A 17,486-nucleotide genomic window follows, 5' to 3' on the forward strand; every position below is an offset into this window, starting at 1 on the left:
GAAACACAGAGACAAAAAGGTTGACAACACAACTGTACAATCAGTCCTGTAGCACCTCAGCCTTTTGGGAGGGTGGGTATACGTTGTGGGCAGCACAGATTTCGACATTTTCTGGTCAGACTGATCTGTCTTAGACATCTGCTGCTGCTCCCAAATCCCATGGGGAGGACAGAGCATTACTCACAGCTTGCTGATCTGGCAAGTCCATGTCAGGGTCACTGGAAAGAGGGAAGGGAGCTGGAGACCTCTGCGTCTGAGTCACCCTTTTTTGCCCAGCCCTTACCTTTCATGATAAAAGCCCTGCAGGCACAAACACCTGGGTCACAAACCTTCACAATGCGGCCCTGCTTTGGCATACATACTCTTCTTATAGTGACTGTTACCCTGAATCCAGTGACTGCCGCAGCACAGAGTGAAAAAGGTGCCACTGGAGAAGATGCCTATCCCCCTCTGTGGGACCTTGCACCTGAAAACCTGCTGGGTTTCCTAGTAAAGGACAACAAAATTGTCATCAATGCTTGGAACTATCAAGAACGACTGGGAGTGTATAAGAACTTGCTAAACTCTTCAGCCAAATATTTTATCGCCTTTGGATCCCAAAATTTTGGCAATATTCTCTGGGGATTACCATTGCAACATGGGTGGCAATTTCGTACAGGTATGAATTAAGTCCTTAAGCTGCTGGAACAACAAAGTGTTTGCCGGACCCACTTTGGGTCATCCTTTCCAAGGTTTCTGCCTCACAAGCCCAGTATAGCCTCAGATGGTGTAAATTTTGACATACTGAGCTAAGCTGCTAATTTGAAAAAGAAATCCTGAATGAAGGGAACACCCTTGCCTTGTTGAGCAACAGCTATTAAACGTCCTAACAGAAAAACGTATTGCTACACAGAACTGGTCAGAATCCAGAAGATCTATGGTTTAGATCGGCAATATTTCAGTTAGCTGAAAATCTTTGTAAAGATATTCACAGTTGTTCCTGTTTATATTAGGTAGGTTTCAGGGCCTGCATTCTGCAGTGCTGTTCTTAAATTGCTAACTAATAGGCTTTTTTTGGTTGTTTATGTTATGATCTTCTATTGGCGGTTTGAGTTTCATTTCTAATACAGATAGTTGAAAGTCCACCTGTCTGTCTGAGAATTTGTTTCCATTTGCTCTTTTTGATCAGTTTAGGAGTAGCCTCATTATTTTCTAAACATGTGTTTTACACAAAATTAAAATTTGTTCTGTTTGTTGGGGTTTTTTTTGTTTGGTTTTTATTTTGGTTTTTAAATTATGTCCAAATTCTAATGGCTCATCCCGCCAAAGCTGGTTGTTATCTGGAGCGGTCATTCTTGTTTGCTTGTTGGCCGTGCCAGGGAAGCAGATACAGAAACATGTGTGAAAGGTCCCTTGAGGCTAAGGCTGCAATATCTTATCGAGGGCTTTATCAGAGAACGTGTTCTCCCACACGCTGCTTCACATGCAGCAGGCAGTGAAGCTTTCCATTCAAAGCCAGAGTTGACTTGCCTTGTTCTAGCAACCAGGAGAGGTGGAAAGAAGAGAATAAGAGTCAGTCATGTTTTCAGGAACTTTTTTAGTAACAAGGCATAAGCAAATGCATCTGTCTGCCTGTTGTTTTCTGTATTGGTTTTAGTCTGTAGTTTCATGAGGTGGTGGTTTGGCTGAAGCTGTATGTTTGGAAGAAGACAGAGGGGCTGCAGCTGGTGGTGAAGGAAGGCTGCCAGCATTTAGTCGCACCTAATGGAAAATAACTGCTACGTCAAAATGAGGAAAAGGAGGTAGAGTAAGCAAAATCCAAGGAGGCAACTAGCTGGCAAGCAGACAGCAGCAAGAAGAATTTGGCTGGAGTTTAGGCAAGCTTTTTCCTCTTTCCCTTCTTTATGTATAGGAAAAGAAAGAAGTTGAAGAGGATGGCTGGTGCAACAGGAGAGTTGACCCAATGTGTGGCAGAGGCAAAGATGACTGGATGCAGAAGCTACACTTGAGTGGCGACATGCTGGAAAGGATCTAGTTATGTAGTGTGGCCTCATCCACAAAGTGAAGATGTGCCTGGTTGCAGTGACAGTTCCCAAATAGAGATGAGGGACACAGTAGGTGAGAGGAAGCTTTGCACCTGGTTGCACAGAAAGGTAAAGACCTGCTGTCACCAGCCAAAGAGTCGTAGGACTAGTCCTTACGCAAGGAGATATATATTTGAAATTACATGATTAGAAGGTTAAAAAAATAGTAGAAGGAGAAATATCACATGGCTGGAAAGCATTTTACACTAAAAAATGTGAGAAGTTGAAGGATGACTGGATAAGGGGGAAAGAAAGACATAATTTTGGTGCATACAGTAGTGAGGTTAGCAACTGGCTAAACCTAATCCAGATAGGCAGCTGGGCTAGATTAGTGAGGAATGACTGAAGCATTTGTATATTGACATAATAAGCTTGGGCAAATGAAAGCAGGATTTGAGTTCATCGTGCCAGACAGCAGATCCTTGAAAATACTACAAAAACTGTTGAATTAACAATTCTGTCTGGTTATGAAAGTTATGTTGCTGAGAAAATATTTTTTTTTAATATGGTCCTATATAAACCATAAAAAGCAAGTGAAGCTGCTACTTAATAAGAGCGGTACAAAGATTTGCAATAATCTACTCATGGACATAAAATGGAATCAGTACTTTGCCTAAATTTACAGTAGAGGCAATGATGTTGAGACAGCACAGCTGGTAGGAATGAGGCTGCGGAAACAGAAATTATCACTTGGCAGATGGAGTTAAACTGAGAGTCCTACCTACACAGACTGAGGAAACTGGATGTTTTCTACCTGCACTTGGAAGAATTGACATATAGAAGTACAAATCCAGGAGCAATAACTTTAAGAAAGCTTCAGGTGGTATTGTATGTCTGAAGAGTAGGAAAGGTTGTACCTATATTGAAGAAGAAGGAAAAATGGGGTAAGGACACAATAATATTTATTTTTCCTACATCAGCAGTAGATGAGATATTATTAGAATAAGTATAGAGGAAAGAATATTTAAAGACATGCAGCTAAACAGAAAAAGGCATAAAGCACAGCTTATGTGAATCAAAGGTAGTTTGTGTCAGACTAACTCGATACCTTCTTTTATAAGTGATGTTTTACCGAAGTCCAGAAATGCATTTCATCCCTTTGTAAAATCAAAGCATAGAATCAAAGTTTTTAATGACACTTTACAAAATAAGAATGAAACAGGGAATTGTAAATCTGGTAAAGGAACACCTGAAGGAGAATTGAGTGACTAGTGTTGCTAAGGTAAGTTTACAGCTAAATGGAGGATATGCTCAGAGTTCTTCAATTATCATTCTTGAGAACAACGTCATTTAGCTTTTTCATTAACAACCTTGCCACCAAAAATATACCAGAGAAATCTTGCTTATGAGATTGCACATAGCTGCTAATGACATACATGCTAATGACATGGGAGGCACTGTCAATACAGAGAAAGACACAAATAGCTTGGTGTGACGTGTTTGTGTGGCGCGGGTTTTTTTGGTGGCGGGGGAGGGGCCGCAGGGACGGCTCCTGTGAGAAGCTTCTAGAAGCTCCCCCGGCTCCAAGTCGGGCCCGCCTCTGGCCCAGGCCGACCCAATTGGTGACGGCGGTTGCGCCTCTGGGAGAACAGATTTAAGAAGGGGAACCCACAGTGAGTAGGGGGATTGGAATGTGAGAGGAACCCGTCTGCAGATACCGAGGTCAGTGAGGAAGGAGGGGGAGGAGGGGCGCCTGAGGAGGTGGATGTCCCTGCAGCCCGTGGTCAGACGGCAGGCTGTCCCCCTGCAGCCCGTGGAGGTGAACGGTGGAGCGGAGGCCCCCCAAGATGGCCGTGACTCCCTGGGAAAGCCCACGCTGGAGCAGTTGGTGACTGAAGATCAGCCCGGGAAAGGACCCACGCCAGGGAAGTTCAGGAAGAACTGAAGCCCATGGAGAGGACTCATGTTGGAGAAGTTCGTGAAGGACTGTCTCCCGTGGGAGGGACCCCATGGTGGAGCAGGGGACGAGTGAGTTGTCCTCCCCCTGAGGAGGAAGGAGCGGCAGAGACAAGGTGTGGGGAGCTGACCCCAACCCCCATCCCCTGTCCCCTGCGCCGCCGGGGGGAGGAGGTGGAGAGAACCAGGAGTGGAGTTGAGGCAGGAAGGAGGGAGGGGTGGGGGGAAGGTATTCTAAGGTTTGGGTTTACTTCCTAATATCCTTGTTTTGTTTTGATTTGTAGTAACTTGATTTTGTTTCTTCCTCAAGTTAAGCCTGTCTTTTGCCCGTGACCACAAGTGTTGAGTGATCCCTCCTTGTCCTTGTCTCGACCCATGAGTCTGCCTTTAGATTTTCTCGTCCCACCATGGCTGGAGGGGGGAGTGAGCGAGCGGCTGCATGGTGCTTTGTTACTGGCTGGGCTTAAACCACGACACTTCGATAGACCTGAAGACTGAAATAACAGTCATGTACACAGGGAATAGGAGGGACCAGAGAGAATAAAACTGGAGTGTAGACCTGGAAGTAGAGTTAGTGCTTCCAGCTCCAAGTAATTCATATATATGTTATAATTATCACTGATACTGCCTGGGACTTTTCATTTTCTGAAAACACCTAGGCTAACAATCTTTGGTAAATCTAATGTACAATTCTTTTGCAACATTTTGTCTTCTTTTTCTTTTTTTTTTTATCCTTCCCATTCATTCCCTTTGCACACCAGTGAACTACTGCTGCCTATTTCTGATGCCCTGTGTGAAAGTAGAATCTTGAAAAAAGAAAAAAATATTTCTGTAAATATTAAAAAATACCATTTTTCATTAAAAAATATCCTGTTGAACTGCATTCCTCAAGACTGCAAATTCATGCCCTCAGTGCTCTGCTACTGAAACATATAGGCTTGAGCAGCTAGCATGTCCCAAAGCACAAGCTCTGTCCAGTCAGCTAGAGAGGATAATTAGGATAATCTGTATGCACATGGTTCATGATCATCTCTTCTTCTTGAGTAAAAAGTATCAGAAAATTTGGTTAGGTTTTTAAAGAATGTAATGAGGTTTAGTTCTAATCTGACAGAAATGACAGTGTCATTATTCAGCTGACTTGTCAGACAGCAAGTGCTCTGCAGGGCAGAGTTTGGGAGCTTCTGGAACAGCTCAAGTCGTTGGACCTGACCATGGTGATTTCATGTCATACTCTTAAAGCAGACTTCCTGACTCACTCACATGACTAATAACCACATAATGTACACGTACATTATGCTTTCAGGAATTAGGCTGTTTCTCCATGTCACATGCTTAAAGTAAAATGTGCCTTACATGCTGTCATGAATAATTGTGAAATGTTTTGCATGTTTGCTACAGCACAGATGCTTGAAAACCCTGCTAATCAGGTACAACAATGTTTGCATGCTTAGCTTCACAGTAAGGCCATGTTTGTATGCATGATTAAACAGGAAGGGATTCTGTATCACACAACGCAATTAGGTGAGACAATTACTAGCACATTTAATTTGTACTATTCTGCTTGTTAAGCAGCTCTCCTACACTAGCAGCCCTGCATCCATTGAAAATGATGCATCAGCCATACATGTGTTTATGTCCATATGTGTGTGTATATTTAGAGCTCTATAAAAATATCACTGCAATGTCCTACTTTCAGACAGTTCCATAAATTTTCAGAATACATTTACAGTGAGGAACTGTAAAACACAATCAAATTACAATGCACTGCATGAAGTATTGACTAGGAAATTCAACTACTCTAGGAATAGTAGTTTATGAAGCAAAACAACAGTAATTCTTCTGCTTCTCTGAGCAATTTATGGTGCATGCTTTACTGCTATATAATTTTTTCATCTCAGAGGGATTTCTTGTGTGAAAAAAGATTGAGAAGTATTTGGTGTATTATTTCATTTGATTCAGGCAGATTAGCAGATCCTTCCAGTGTGACTTCCTGTGGCTATGAAGATGGAGACCTCCTGTGCATATCTGTAAGAAGCTGGTGGTCCTGTAAGTATGTGCTGTTACATTGTTCTTCTCCAAAACATGATTAGTGTCGTAGAAGGCAATTTAGAATCTTTCTTCCCCTTAGACTTCTATATTACAAAGCAATTTCAGTGCTACATAATTCTCCATTGAAAACTTGTAGCAAGACTCGTAAGTGTGAGTGACTAAATGAAAGTTAATTGACATTGAGAACTTATTTGAGGAAGGAAAAAAAAAAGCCAATTTTCAGGCTTTAAAATGTTTGCATTGCAAAAATGCATGTAAAAATGTGTGGGAAACACCATGACGGGTATCTATATTTGTAGACATTCGTAGAAATCACAGTTTTCAATTACTCCAGAGCAGATTTGTTCAGTTTAGATGCTGGAACTTCAAATTAAAACTTGGTGTGAGAATGTCAGGCAGGAATCTCTGTGGTTCTTGCATCACCCTCAGTAATACAAATCTGACAGGACTTTTCTGCCTTCAGTTGCACCTCCACAACTTTGCTGTGGTCAGTAGGCTACACAGAAAGAAATAAAGGGAGACTTTGTGCCCATGATATCCAAATAACTTCATTATCTTTATTACACTGACATTTATCCAGCAGGCTTTCAAGTATTCATCTAAAACTTAGTTAATACTTCGACCTGGTGTACATGAGCTATGAGGCAATTTCTGTTCACTTTAATATTGGCTTTGGAGTTCTAGTAGGTTGAAATTCTGTTAAAATTTTTTCATTATTCCAATGAGTAGCAACAAACTGAAGTCACAGAGAAAGTGTAAAGATCTGAATTTCTATTGTCAGTGCCCCTGATACTTTCAGTGTTTTCCTCAGTTTCTCTAAAAACACACATCCAGATAACTCAGTCTTCCCCAAAATGGAAATATCCAAAATTCCTGGATGCTTTTGATAATTCAGGCCATTCGTATATTGCTGTGTTGAACTGGAGGGATCAAGTTAATGCATGGTTTCTCTTAGTCTGAGATACACCAGAATTTCATTTGTAAAAATGTCTGTCATAGGTGTAACAGGAGAGTGGCTCTATCCATTACACCTAAGCAAATGTGCATTGCAGGAAGCAACGTCATCTCAATGATAGTGATATCAAATTTAGAACCACCTTTGCACTACGCAGTACAGAGAAAAAGCAAAGTGTCAAACTCTACTGAAGACCCAGGTGCGAGCTAACTCAGCCATATGTGCTGTTGGCATCACTCCTGGTAGATGCGGTAGAGCACCTTGTCCTCCCATGGGACATAAGGGTAGGTCCACTGCCAGGATCATGGGAGAAATAATAGTGTATGAGACAGGATACTATAACCAGGTTTTTACATAGAAAGGAAAAAGCGGTTATATCCACTACTGGCTAAGAGCTTCGTAAAAGAGGAAAGAAAGGAATCTGGAATGCCACATGCAACTCAAGGGTATCCATTTATTGTTGCGCAGGGCAGCCCAATGAATAACACTTGTAGCATCAATACAAAAATTACCAATACTACAGTGGTGTCTGTCTCAGGTGCAAGAACATGTGTAGCCTATTTCCCTCTGGTATTTTTACAGCCTATATGGAAACACACTCCTCAAACAACAATGCATACCTAGATTTCCACAGAGTTCATCTTACAAGGCAATTTCTTTTGAGCCCATAAAAAACATATACAACCATTAAATTGTCTCATTTGATTAATCAAAAATATTTAATTAATTTGCCTACACAATTGTATATCCCAACCAGTCCAAATAGAATGCCCCAAACAATCTTTTTGTTTCCATTTTTCAAAAGCTGAATGAACATATTTTTTAAAAAAATAATTCCCTTGTTCTCTGATCTGAGTCAAAGTCAGTATTTTTGGAGACTCAAACTCGAACTCTGACTCTTTTAGAGAGTTTATCTTCTATTTTTAAAGAAATGGAACTGACAGATAGGGTGAGGCGAAGAAAGACAAGACCAACCTATAGATTACCACCATTACTTATGTCTAAAGGCAATGAAATGATGGAAATCTTCATTTTTTAAGGAGTTAAAGCCCTTGTAAGTCCTCCAGTTTAAATATTCTTTCCCCTCCTAGGGAAGGGAAAGCTTCATATTCTTTTTCCTGTAGCACATTTTGCCCTCTATCACTTCTGTGCCTCGCTCCCTCAGCTTCCCTGCTGGCCTGTCCCAAGTCCCCCTTTTCACCAGACCTGCTGGCAGGTTTCGGCAAATGGCTCTGTCCCTTCCCTGCCACATGAGTGCTTTGGTCTAGAGACCCTTTGAATGAAGCCTCTGGCTGTGAGCCAGCAATTAAATGTATATATCTTCAACTGAAGAAAGGCATAAGCATATGTGGCAGTGCATCCGTAACAGCATAGAGTAAATTTCAAATATAAATTCAGAGTAAAACCAAAGCTGAGTGTGATACTCCAACTTCAGTTTCCCATCTCTGTGGATGGCTAGCACTAGGTGCTCTGTGGCAAGGTGTCACATGCAGTCCCAAGTGAAAAGGGTCATTGCATAGCCCTGTGCAAGCAGGGGACCCTCCTGGAATAGAAACCACCACCTGTACTTTCTCAGTGTTTGCATTCCTGCTCTTTACTTACTTCTAACTACTGCATGTTTCCTTCATACTGATTTTGTTGCCTCCAGAAAATGTATAAAGTTAGCCTTAATTTACCCCATTGCAGCAGGAACATGCAAAAAGTCTTTCAGACTGCACAGAAATGTCTCTTACTGTTGTGAGAGTGCAAGCGGTTTTGGCTGGCCTTCAGGGCAGCCCTCTGTGGCACGAGTAGTCATATGAAGCCAGAAGTCAGCTTAAATCAGAAACTCACATTTAATACAGCCCAGGGTGTATGAGACTCTCCCTGCCTAAGAACTTCAGCCCTTTTTACCTAGAATAATATTCAGTATAGTGCTTTCCTGCATTATTTTTCTGCCCTCTGAGTCACCCAGGCAGGTACCAATATGTAATGTATGCAAGCCCACTGAAAAGAATGTAAGTACTTTCTGATGTGAAATCCAGGTTTCAGTACTTCTCATGAAAATAGTGAACAAGAAGCAAGACCGAGCTTAGCAATGACTCCCAGTGCAACACTGTCTTCTTGTGACTTGAGACTTTTCCTTTGCTCTTCTGACAGGCCACACCTTTCCTCCTGAAAATGAGCAAAATCTTTTTTAAAAGCAAAATTATTATTTTCCAGTAAAATATCATTAGTATTTGCCTTTTCCTTTCTTATATGCCCATGATGCATAGAAGTGGGTTTTTTTAATGAAAACAATATTCACGGAGTACCCCTTAGTCTTTCTGTACTTAGCTTGCAACTATTATTTGAGAGACTTTTGATGTCCTGTCCTTGACAACCTATAAAGATCTAACTTTTATCGGTTGTTTGTCCTTTCCTGCAAAGTATAGCACACTGTCGGTTCATGCATGGCTATTAAAGGACAATATATAAATGAATATTACAAATCATATCTAAAGCAATACAGATATCATCATTAGTGCATTTCAGTACATATGTCCCACTGCTGAACACAGTTGTATCAGTGGCAATTTCAAACTATAGCATTTGGTATGGGAGAGTGTTCATTATTCTATGCAGGAATTTTTATTTGCTTGTGGTTAATACATCCTCCTTTTTCATTATTGTCACAGGTATGAATTACTACTTGGCTGTCATACCCTTTCTGGGGGCAGTGGAGGCTGGCCTCTTTGGGCAACTGCAGTATGAGATAGAAATATTGCCACCAGAAGAGCGAAGAGCTGATTTCTGTTATAGCGTTGCCGACTGCCGATCTCGCATTCCCAAGCTCATGGATGACTGGAAGGCCTATTTTGAAGTAAATAATTTTACTTTTTTTTTCATATTTTATAGGAAATGATACCAGAATATCAGCTTTAAAAACTATTATTACTGTTATTTTTAAGATTCAGAGAGCTTGCTTTGCTTTCAATAACAGCTTGATATAAAAGTAACAAGCAGGAAAAATGAAAAGCGTAACATAAAGTAAGTCAGAGCTAAGAGGGCCAGGATTTTTACAGGTTATGGATTTTTTCCTTCCTTCAAGATAATTCTGTATTTTAGAATCTATCCCAAGAGACTGTTTTGTTAACAGTTAAATTTGTATTATTCTTATACTGCTTATGTTAGCAATGCAAAATAAGCATGTGAGATAGAACATTACTCTTGAAAAATGGCCTTGCATTGGTTTTATAGGGTTTATTTATGCCTTCAAACATCTAAAAATCTGAAAATGCTAAAACTTCATTCAGAAGGACACTTATTTATGCAAGTAGATATTATCTTTCCTCCTCATTCAGCTCTTCCATAATCTCAAAGATGATAATATTTCTTACTTCAAAGTTCAATAACTATTTTTATAGATAGGCTTCTATATTCAACATATTTGTTGGTAAGCAAATAATTGATAATGATCAGAAAATTTAAACCATAAGTCCCTCTTGGCAAGTGTGAGTGAAGGTAGAGGTTTTAGGAGCAAGACTGGGTTTGTTATCTTAAGACTGTTTTTCCTAAGCAGTATGTTTCAGAAGTTATTATAAAAGATCTGCTTCTCAAATAGCCATAATGATAACCATTAAGGATAATTTCCCCAAAATCTTCTGAAAGTTGTGGTTGAAAGAGTATAAACAGGTTTTCAAGGAATCCAATATTTCAGCACGGAAGCTTCCATGGCACTCAGATACAAAATCCACTGAATTATTGTGGCAGAATACCTATTTAGGTATTTATGTGGATAAAACTGTTGCTCTGTTAAAGTCAAAGAATGGCAACTCCCGTTAACTTCAGTGGGGATATGTATTAACTTTATAAATCTATATTAATCATCTTTTTCTCCTTATGGTAGACATTATAGTTACTTATAAAGCAGCACATTCTAACTACCCAAAAGCAATTTCCCTTAGCTTGCAAACTTACTGTTCTGTGAGGTATGTACCTAAGTCTAAAAAATTCATTGGGTTTAAACCTCTCCCCTGTTTCTCTGTCTTTTTTCCTCCCTGTTGCTGCAGTATCTGTTATCTACAGGACACAAAGCCGTGAGCCCTGCAACCTTCTCCTCCTTCAAACTGGATGATGCCCTCCGTCTCATGTGGAGGGCACACGTCGCCTCCATTGCTTACGCGCTGCCCAAGTTCCAGGACAGGTACGGGGACAAGAGATGTGGCCAAGGGGGATCTTCCCATCTGCATGCCTCTTTGGAAGATAGTATCCCCAAAAAGTCCACATGATCTTTCTTACTTTAGGCCTCTACTCTTTAGGCTCCACTCTTCCTTCCGCTGTCTTGCAGCCTGGGATGACCAGCGAGAGATGGCTGCCCAGGCTGCGGTGGGCGGGCAGGCTGTGGGCTTAAAAATAGATGCTGATTCCTCTCTGGGAGCACGGGCCCGAGTCAGGAGCTGTGTTTAATCTCGGCAGGGGCAGCAATGCCAGAAGAAATTATGTAAAAAGTGATGAAGGAGGTTGTAAGTCACTGTGGCCCTGACACCACTCAGGATTTTATACTGAACAAAGCACATTTGGGATAAATGATCAACTACCGTGCTCTACAGGGGATTTCAATTATCTGTTACATTTTTATTTTGATCTCTTCCAGCTTAAAATATCTCTCTGATCCAGAAGCAAATTTTGGTGAAGACTGGGCTAATGCTGTGGATTTCATTGCAGCCACACACTTCTCTACAGATTTCCTGACCACAAACAACTTCCAGGCTTTTCTGCCCCAGAGAATGCTTGTTGAAGGGGATGTCCTCCCATCCATTAGTGACTTCAGTCCACAGCAAAATAGAGTCCTGCTTTCAATGAGAACTCTTCATAAAGCAAATCAATTAACAGGTATGAGCCCGACCTACAAATGTCTGTAGTTCTTAGATATTTAATATCTTGTTCCCTCTTTTTATACCTTTCTCCGTATGAACACAGTGAATTTTGATATAAAATAGTATAAACACTTCCTAGAGACTAACAGCAAAACAGTAAAGCTAAAAGTACAACCATAAGTAAACAACACACCAGAGAGCAAATGCAGTAGATGGGATGACACTGAAGTTAAGCGTTGAGGATTTCCCATCAGACAAATGCATCTTTTGTTGGAGCAGATGATCTTACTTTTTTCTCCAGTTTTCACAGGATCTTTAAAAACACAGACACCACTTTGTGTTTCACCAGTTAAATCTGAAACAATTAAAGCTGTAAATAAAATTATTAGATCAGTTGAGGTCATTACAAAAAATGGGCAAATGATGAATATCATCTGTCCCAGCAAAACCGTATCCTTAGACAATGCTGGCTTCTCCACGTTCACTAAAAAAAGTTCTGCATCGCCATCCAGCGGTGAGACACAGAATTGCACGCGCCTGAGGTTTCAGTTCATTCGTAGGTATTGCTGGGTTGGGTATTTTTGTTTGTCCTTTGTGAAGTAAAGTTATTTTGAATCTTTAAATGAAAATACAGTATAAAAATACACTGAAAAACTAGTATCCAGAGCTATGGCAGTTGTTTTGTGATCCTCTTCTGCCCACACAGTTCAGTGAAAATTCTCTCAGTAGCTGTATTTGTAGCTGAAAAAGATGCATAATGAAGCTACTCAGTGTTACAAAAGAGCATCCTCGCATCACAGACTGCTTCCCTCATACCTTCCACGTAGCATGATTCCTCGAAATCTGAATAAGGATCTTAACAGCTCTATCCCGTCCCTGGTAGTCTATGCCAGAATTTCAGGAAACAGTTCAGGCTTCCTTGACCTACCTGCAGGAGGGGAGGGGGGCACGGGAGGGAAAAGCAGGACTAGCAGGGCAGCAAGGAGGGAGCAGAGCACCAGGGCAGCAGAGCAGATGAGAACAGCACTGGAAAGAGAGAGGAAAAGAGGCATGGATGCTGAAGATGGTAGAGGGAAGGAAAGAGAGGGATGACGAAGTTTCATGCAGGTGCAGCCATAATGAAGTCCATAGCTGAAATCCCTTGCTTTGCAGGCGGGAGATTTCCCTGACTATGCTTTGAAGGGATGGGCTTTGCATTCAGCTGGGACTTAAATGCCAGCTAACTCAACCTGGTGAGTGATTTGCAGATCAGAAAAGGAGCTTTAAACCAAATTTGACTTGCGTCTGGATCCACAGCTTCAGTGGGGACCTGAAACACTAGATCTTATTGACACAAAACGCAGATGACAAAATGTGACATACTGTTTTTGTAGAGCTGGATTCTTAAAACTTTTAAACACATCCTGTGAGATGCAGAATCCTCTTCTGGTGCTGCAAACTTCAACAGCAGATAGAGGGTCTCGGTACCTCTTACGATGTGACCCTGTCCAACCCAGAGTGAGATTTGATTTCTTGATTCACAGTTTGATTACTCTTTATTTTCCTCTAGCTACCTCTGCCTGTCCAGCAAGGACCTGTATTGAGAGAGTGCTCTGCTACCTCTAAAGCTTCTTGCCTCATCGATGGTCAGAAGCTTTTCTTTTTATGCTCTGCCCCCCACTGATATCTGAAGGCAGACAAGCAGATGCCTTGTTCTTTGATCCCTTCCCTGCTGTCCTAACCTTTCCTGTGGTCCTACTAGGCAAAAGCACTGTTTGCTGCCTTCACCTCTTAACTCCTCATCTCCCCAGTACAATACCGTACAAAGTCAACTCTGTGCTGGGAGTCTGTTATAGACCGCCTGACCAGGTTGAAGAGATGGATGAATCGTTCTACAAGCGGCTGGCAGTAGTCTCAGAATCGTGTGCCCTTGTCCTTGTGGGGGACTTTAACTTTCCAGACATCTGCTGGAAATACAACACAGCAGTGAGTAAACAATCTAGGAGGTTCCTGGAGTGTGTGGAAGATAACTTCTTGACACAGCTGGTGGGTGAGCCAACCAGGGGAGGAGCCTTGCTAGACCTGTTGTTTACGAACAGGGAAGGACTGGTGGGAGGTGTGATGGTTGGAGGCCGTCTTGGGCTTAGTGACCATGAAATGGTAGAATTTTCAATTCTTGGTGAGGCAAAGAAGGTGGTCAGCAAAACCACCACTATGGACTTCCGGAGGGCTAACTTTGGCCTCTTCAAGGCACTGGTTGAGAGAGTCCCTTGGGAGACAGTCCTGAAGGGCAAAGGGGTCCAGGAGGGATGGACATTCTTTAAAAAGGAAATCTTAATGGCTCAGGACCAGGCTATTCCCATGTGCCACAAGTCAAACCGCCGAGGAAAACGACCGGCCTGGCTGAATGGGGAGCTTTTGCTAGGACTTAAGAAAAAAAGGAGAGTTTATCATCTCTGGAGGAAAGGGTGGGCAACTTGGGAAGAGTACAGGGATCTTGTTAGATCATACAGAGAGAAAATTAGAAAGGCGAAAGCTCAGCTAGAACTAAATCTGACCACTATCGTAAGGGACAACAAAAAATGTTTTTACAAATACGTTAACAGTAAAAAGAATCCCAAGGAGAATATCTATCCTTTAATGGATACAGAAGGGAACGTAGCAACCAGTGATGAGGAAAAGGCCGAGGTACTTAATGCCTTCTTTGCCTCAGTCTTTAATAGTGAGTCCAGTCATCCTCAGGGTACTCTACCTCATGAGCTGGAAGGTAAGGATGAAGAGCATAACATACCCCCCTTAATCCAGGAGGAATTAGTTAGGGACCTGCTACGCCACCTGGACACTCACAAATCTATGGGACCTGATGGGATCCATCCAAGAGTACTGAGGGAACTGGCTGAGGTCCTTGCCAAGCCACTCTCCATCATCTATCAGCGTTCCTGGTCAACAGGGGAGGTCCCAGAGGACTGGAGGCTTGCCAATGTGACTCCCATTTATAAGAAGGGTCAGAGGGAGGATCCGGGGAACTACAGGCCAGTCAGCCTGACCTCGGTACCGGGAAAGATTATGGAACGGTTTGTTTTGAAAGCACTCACATGGTAAGTCCAGGATAAGAGGGGGATCAGGCCCAGTCAGCATGGGTTTACGAAAGGCAGGTCCTGCTTGACCAACCTTATCTCCTTCTATGACCAGGTGACCCGCCTAGTGGATGAGGGAAAGGCTGTCGATGTTATTTTCCTAGACTTCAGCAAGGCCTTCGACACTGTCTCTCATGGCATACTCCTTGAGAAGCTGGTGTCTTGTGGCCTGGATAAGTGCACTATTCACTGGGTGAAAAACTGGCTGGATGGCCGAGCCCAGAGGGTAGTGGTGAATGGGGTGAAATCCAGTTGGCGGTAGGTCACAAGTGGTGTTCCCCAGGGCTCGGTGTTGGGCCCTGTTCTGTTTAATATCTTTATTGATGATTTGGATGAGGGGATTGAGCGCACACTCACCAAGTTTGCAGATGACACCAAGTTGGGAGGCAGGGTTGATCTGCTTGAGGGTAGGGAGGCTCTACAAAGAGATCTGGACAGGCTGGATCGATGGGCTGAGGCCAATTGTATGAAGTTTAACAAGGCCAAGTGCCGGGTCCTGCACTTTGGTCACGGCAACCCCATGCAGCGCTACAGGCTTGGGGAAGAGTGGCTGGAAAGCTGCCCGGCAGAGAAAGACCTGGGCGTGCTGGTTGACAGCCGGCTGAATATGAGCCAGCAGTGTGCCCAGGTGGCCAAGAAGGCCAATCGCATCCTAGCCTGTATCAGGAACAGTGTGGCCAGCAGGAACAGGGAGGTGGTTGTTCCCCTGTACTTGGCACTGGTGAGGCCGCACCTCGAGTACTGTGTTCAGTTTTGGGCCCCTCACTACAGGAAAGACATTGAGGTGCTAAAGCGTGTCCAGAGAAGGGCAACCAAGTTGGTGAGGGGCCTGGAGCACAAGTCTTATGAGGAGCGGCTGAGGGATCTGGGGTTGTTCAGTCTAGAAAAGAGGAGGCTGAGGGGAGACCTTATCGCTCTCTACAACTACCTGAAAGGGGGTTGTAGTGAGGTGGGTGCTGGTCTCTTCTGTCAGGTGTCTGGAGATAGGACAAGAGGAAATGGCCTCAAGTTGAGGCAAGGGAGATTTAGGTTAGATATTAGGAAAAATTTTTTTACTGAGAGGGTTGTCAAACATTGGAATAGGCTGCCCAGGGAAGTGGTTGAGTCACCATCCCTGGAGGTATTCAAAAAGCGAGTGGACAGGGTACTCCAGGACATGGTTTAGGGGACATGGTTAATGGTTGGACTCGATGATCTTGAAGGTCTTTTCCAACCGAAATGATTCTATGATTCTATGATTCACTGTTGCCATTTTTATATAAAAAACATGTTTTGCAGGAGAATAATCTCCTCTTGGTTTTCTAGTAGACTTTTTTTTTACCCTCAGATTTCCTCTATGGACCCTTTATCCAGTAAAAAGATTAGCACTTAGAGGAGTGGGGAGCAGGTAATGACTCTCCTGCAAACTAGTGCTATGCTGGACTGGTCAGGCATACTTCTTAGAGAGCCACTGCTTATTGCGTGGATGAAAGTACTAGGATCATTTTGTTCTTTAGGTTGAGGCCTTAGCTGGCAGAGAGTGCAAATTCTTAGTTGCTTTAGAGTAAAAACAAAGACATGTATGATCGTAACTACCAGGCTACTGCTTCATAAGCCATGAAGCTATGTGCAATTGCAGACCAAGACCTTAACATGCGTCTTCAATCATTTTGACTTCCAACACTGGTGACAAGGGAACAAGCCCAGTTGTCTGTCAAAACAAAGGATCCTGAGCTGAATGAATGGCCTGTGTCTCCCTACACATTTGTAGGCAATTATTACCCGATCGGCATGCTCCAGCTTTGTGTACATTTCACTGTCCACAGGAGAGTGGTGGGTATTTGTTGCCAGATGTGTGCTTTGTCCCTTGTGTGCCGCGAGCTGCGTGTGCTCCATGTTAATTTGACAATGTCATGTTGTGTTTCTTTCCAAGGAGGATTGCTGCTGAAGGTCTGGCAAAAGGCTATGTCTACCGAAGCAGGAAGAAAAATGGGCCGAAAACTGATTGAAGACTTGGCTTCGAGCCAGAATTTTGACCCAGTGGGAATATATAATGATTTGAAAGGAGCAGATTTGACAGCGCTCACTTTCTTGAGAAAAAGGAGTTCCAACATTGATTGATTTAATCTTTTAACAGATATGTGTGTGTCTTGGTAATTTCTTACAGCAGGGTTTCCTGAGTCTGCCATGTCTGCATCTCTCTCATATTGAATCAATATTTTTATACTTAATTTTCCTAATTAGCTCATGTGTTTAACTCATTTCCTTATAAATAAAATGCGTCACAGAAAATCTTACTTTATTACTTTTTTGGACTTTATAAATAATATGTAATTATTGGAGACAAGATTAAATACAAGCAGATTATATTCTGTTTCAGACTGTTTTTTTTCCCTGTATACAGGGATCCCACCAGATACGTAACTACTCAGGTCCTTGATGGTCTATAGATAATCATCCAAAACTTTTCTTTGAAGCTCTGGTACAAAACCAATGCCTCGACTGCTTCCCGCCAAAGTAATTATTTTGCAGACCGCCTGCAATCAAATTCAAAGCTTTCAGGCTTAGCAGATTAAATACTTGAGTACAG

General features: G+C 42.4%; 1 protein-coding gene across 1 annotated transcript; it reads left to right on the forward strand.

Moving 5' to 3' along the window:
- Positions 1 to 330: 330 nt before the first annotated feature.
- Positions 331 to 17,188, forward strand: C4H6orf58 (chromosome 4 C6orf58 homolog). The gene is made up of 6 exons (XM_052785668.1): positions 331 to 658; positions 5,919 to 6,005; positions 9,621 to 9,805; positions 10,995 to 11,128; positions 11,579 to 11,817; positions 16,830 to 17,188. Exons 1-6 carry the CDS (start codon positions 337 to 339, stop codon positions 17,015 to 17,017), a joined length of 1,155 nt encoding a protein of 384 aa, XP_052641628.1. The 5' UTR covers positions 331 to 336; the 3' UTR covers positions 17,018 to 17,188.
- Positions 17,189 to 17,486: the final 298 nt, after the last annotated feature.

This window comes from Harpia harpyja, chromosome 4 (assembly GCF_026419915.1).
Source record: "Harpia harpyja isolate bHarHar1 chromosome 4, bHarHar1 primary haplotype, whole genome shotgun sequence".
Taxonomy (NCBI): domain Eukaryota; kingdom Metazoa; phylum Chordata; class Aves; order Accipitriformes; family Accipitridae; genus Harpia; species Harpia harpyja.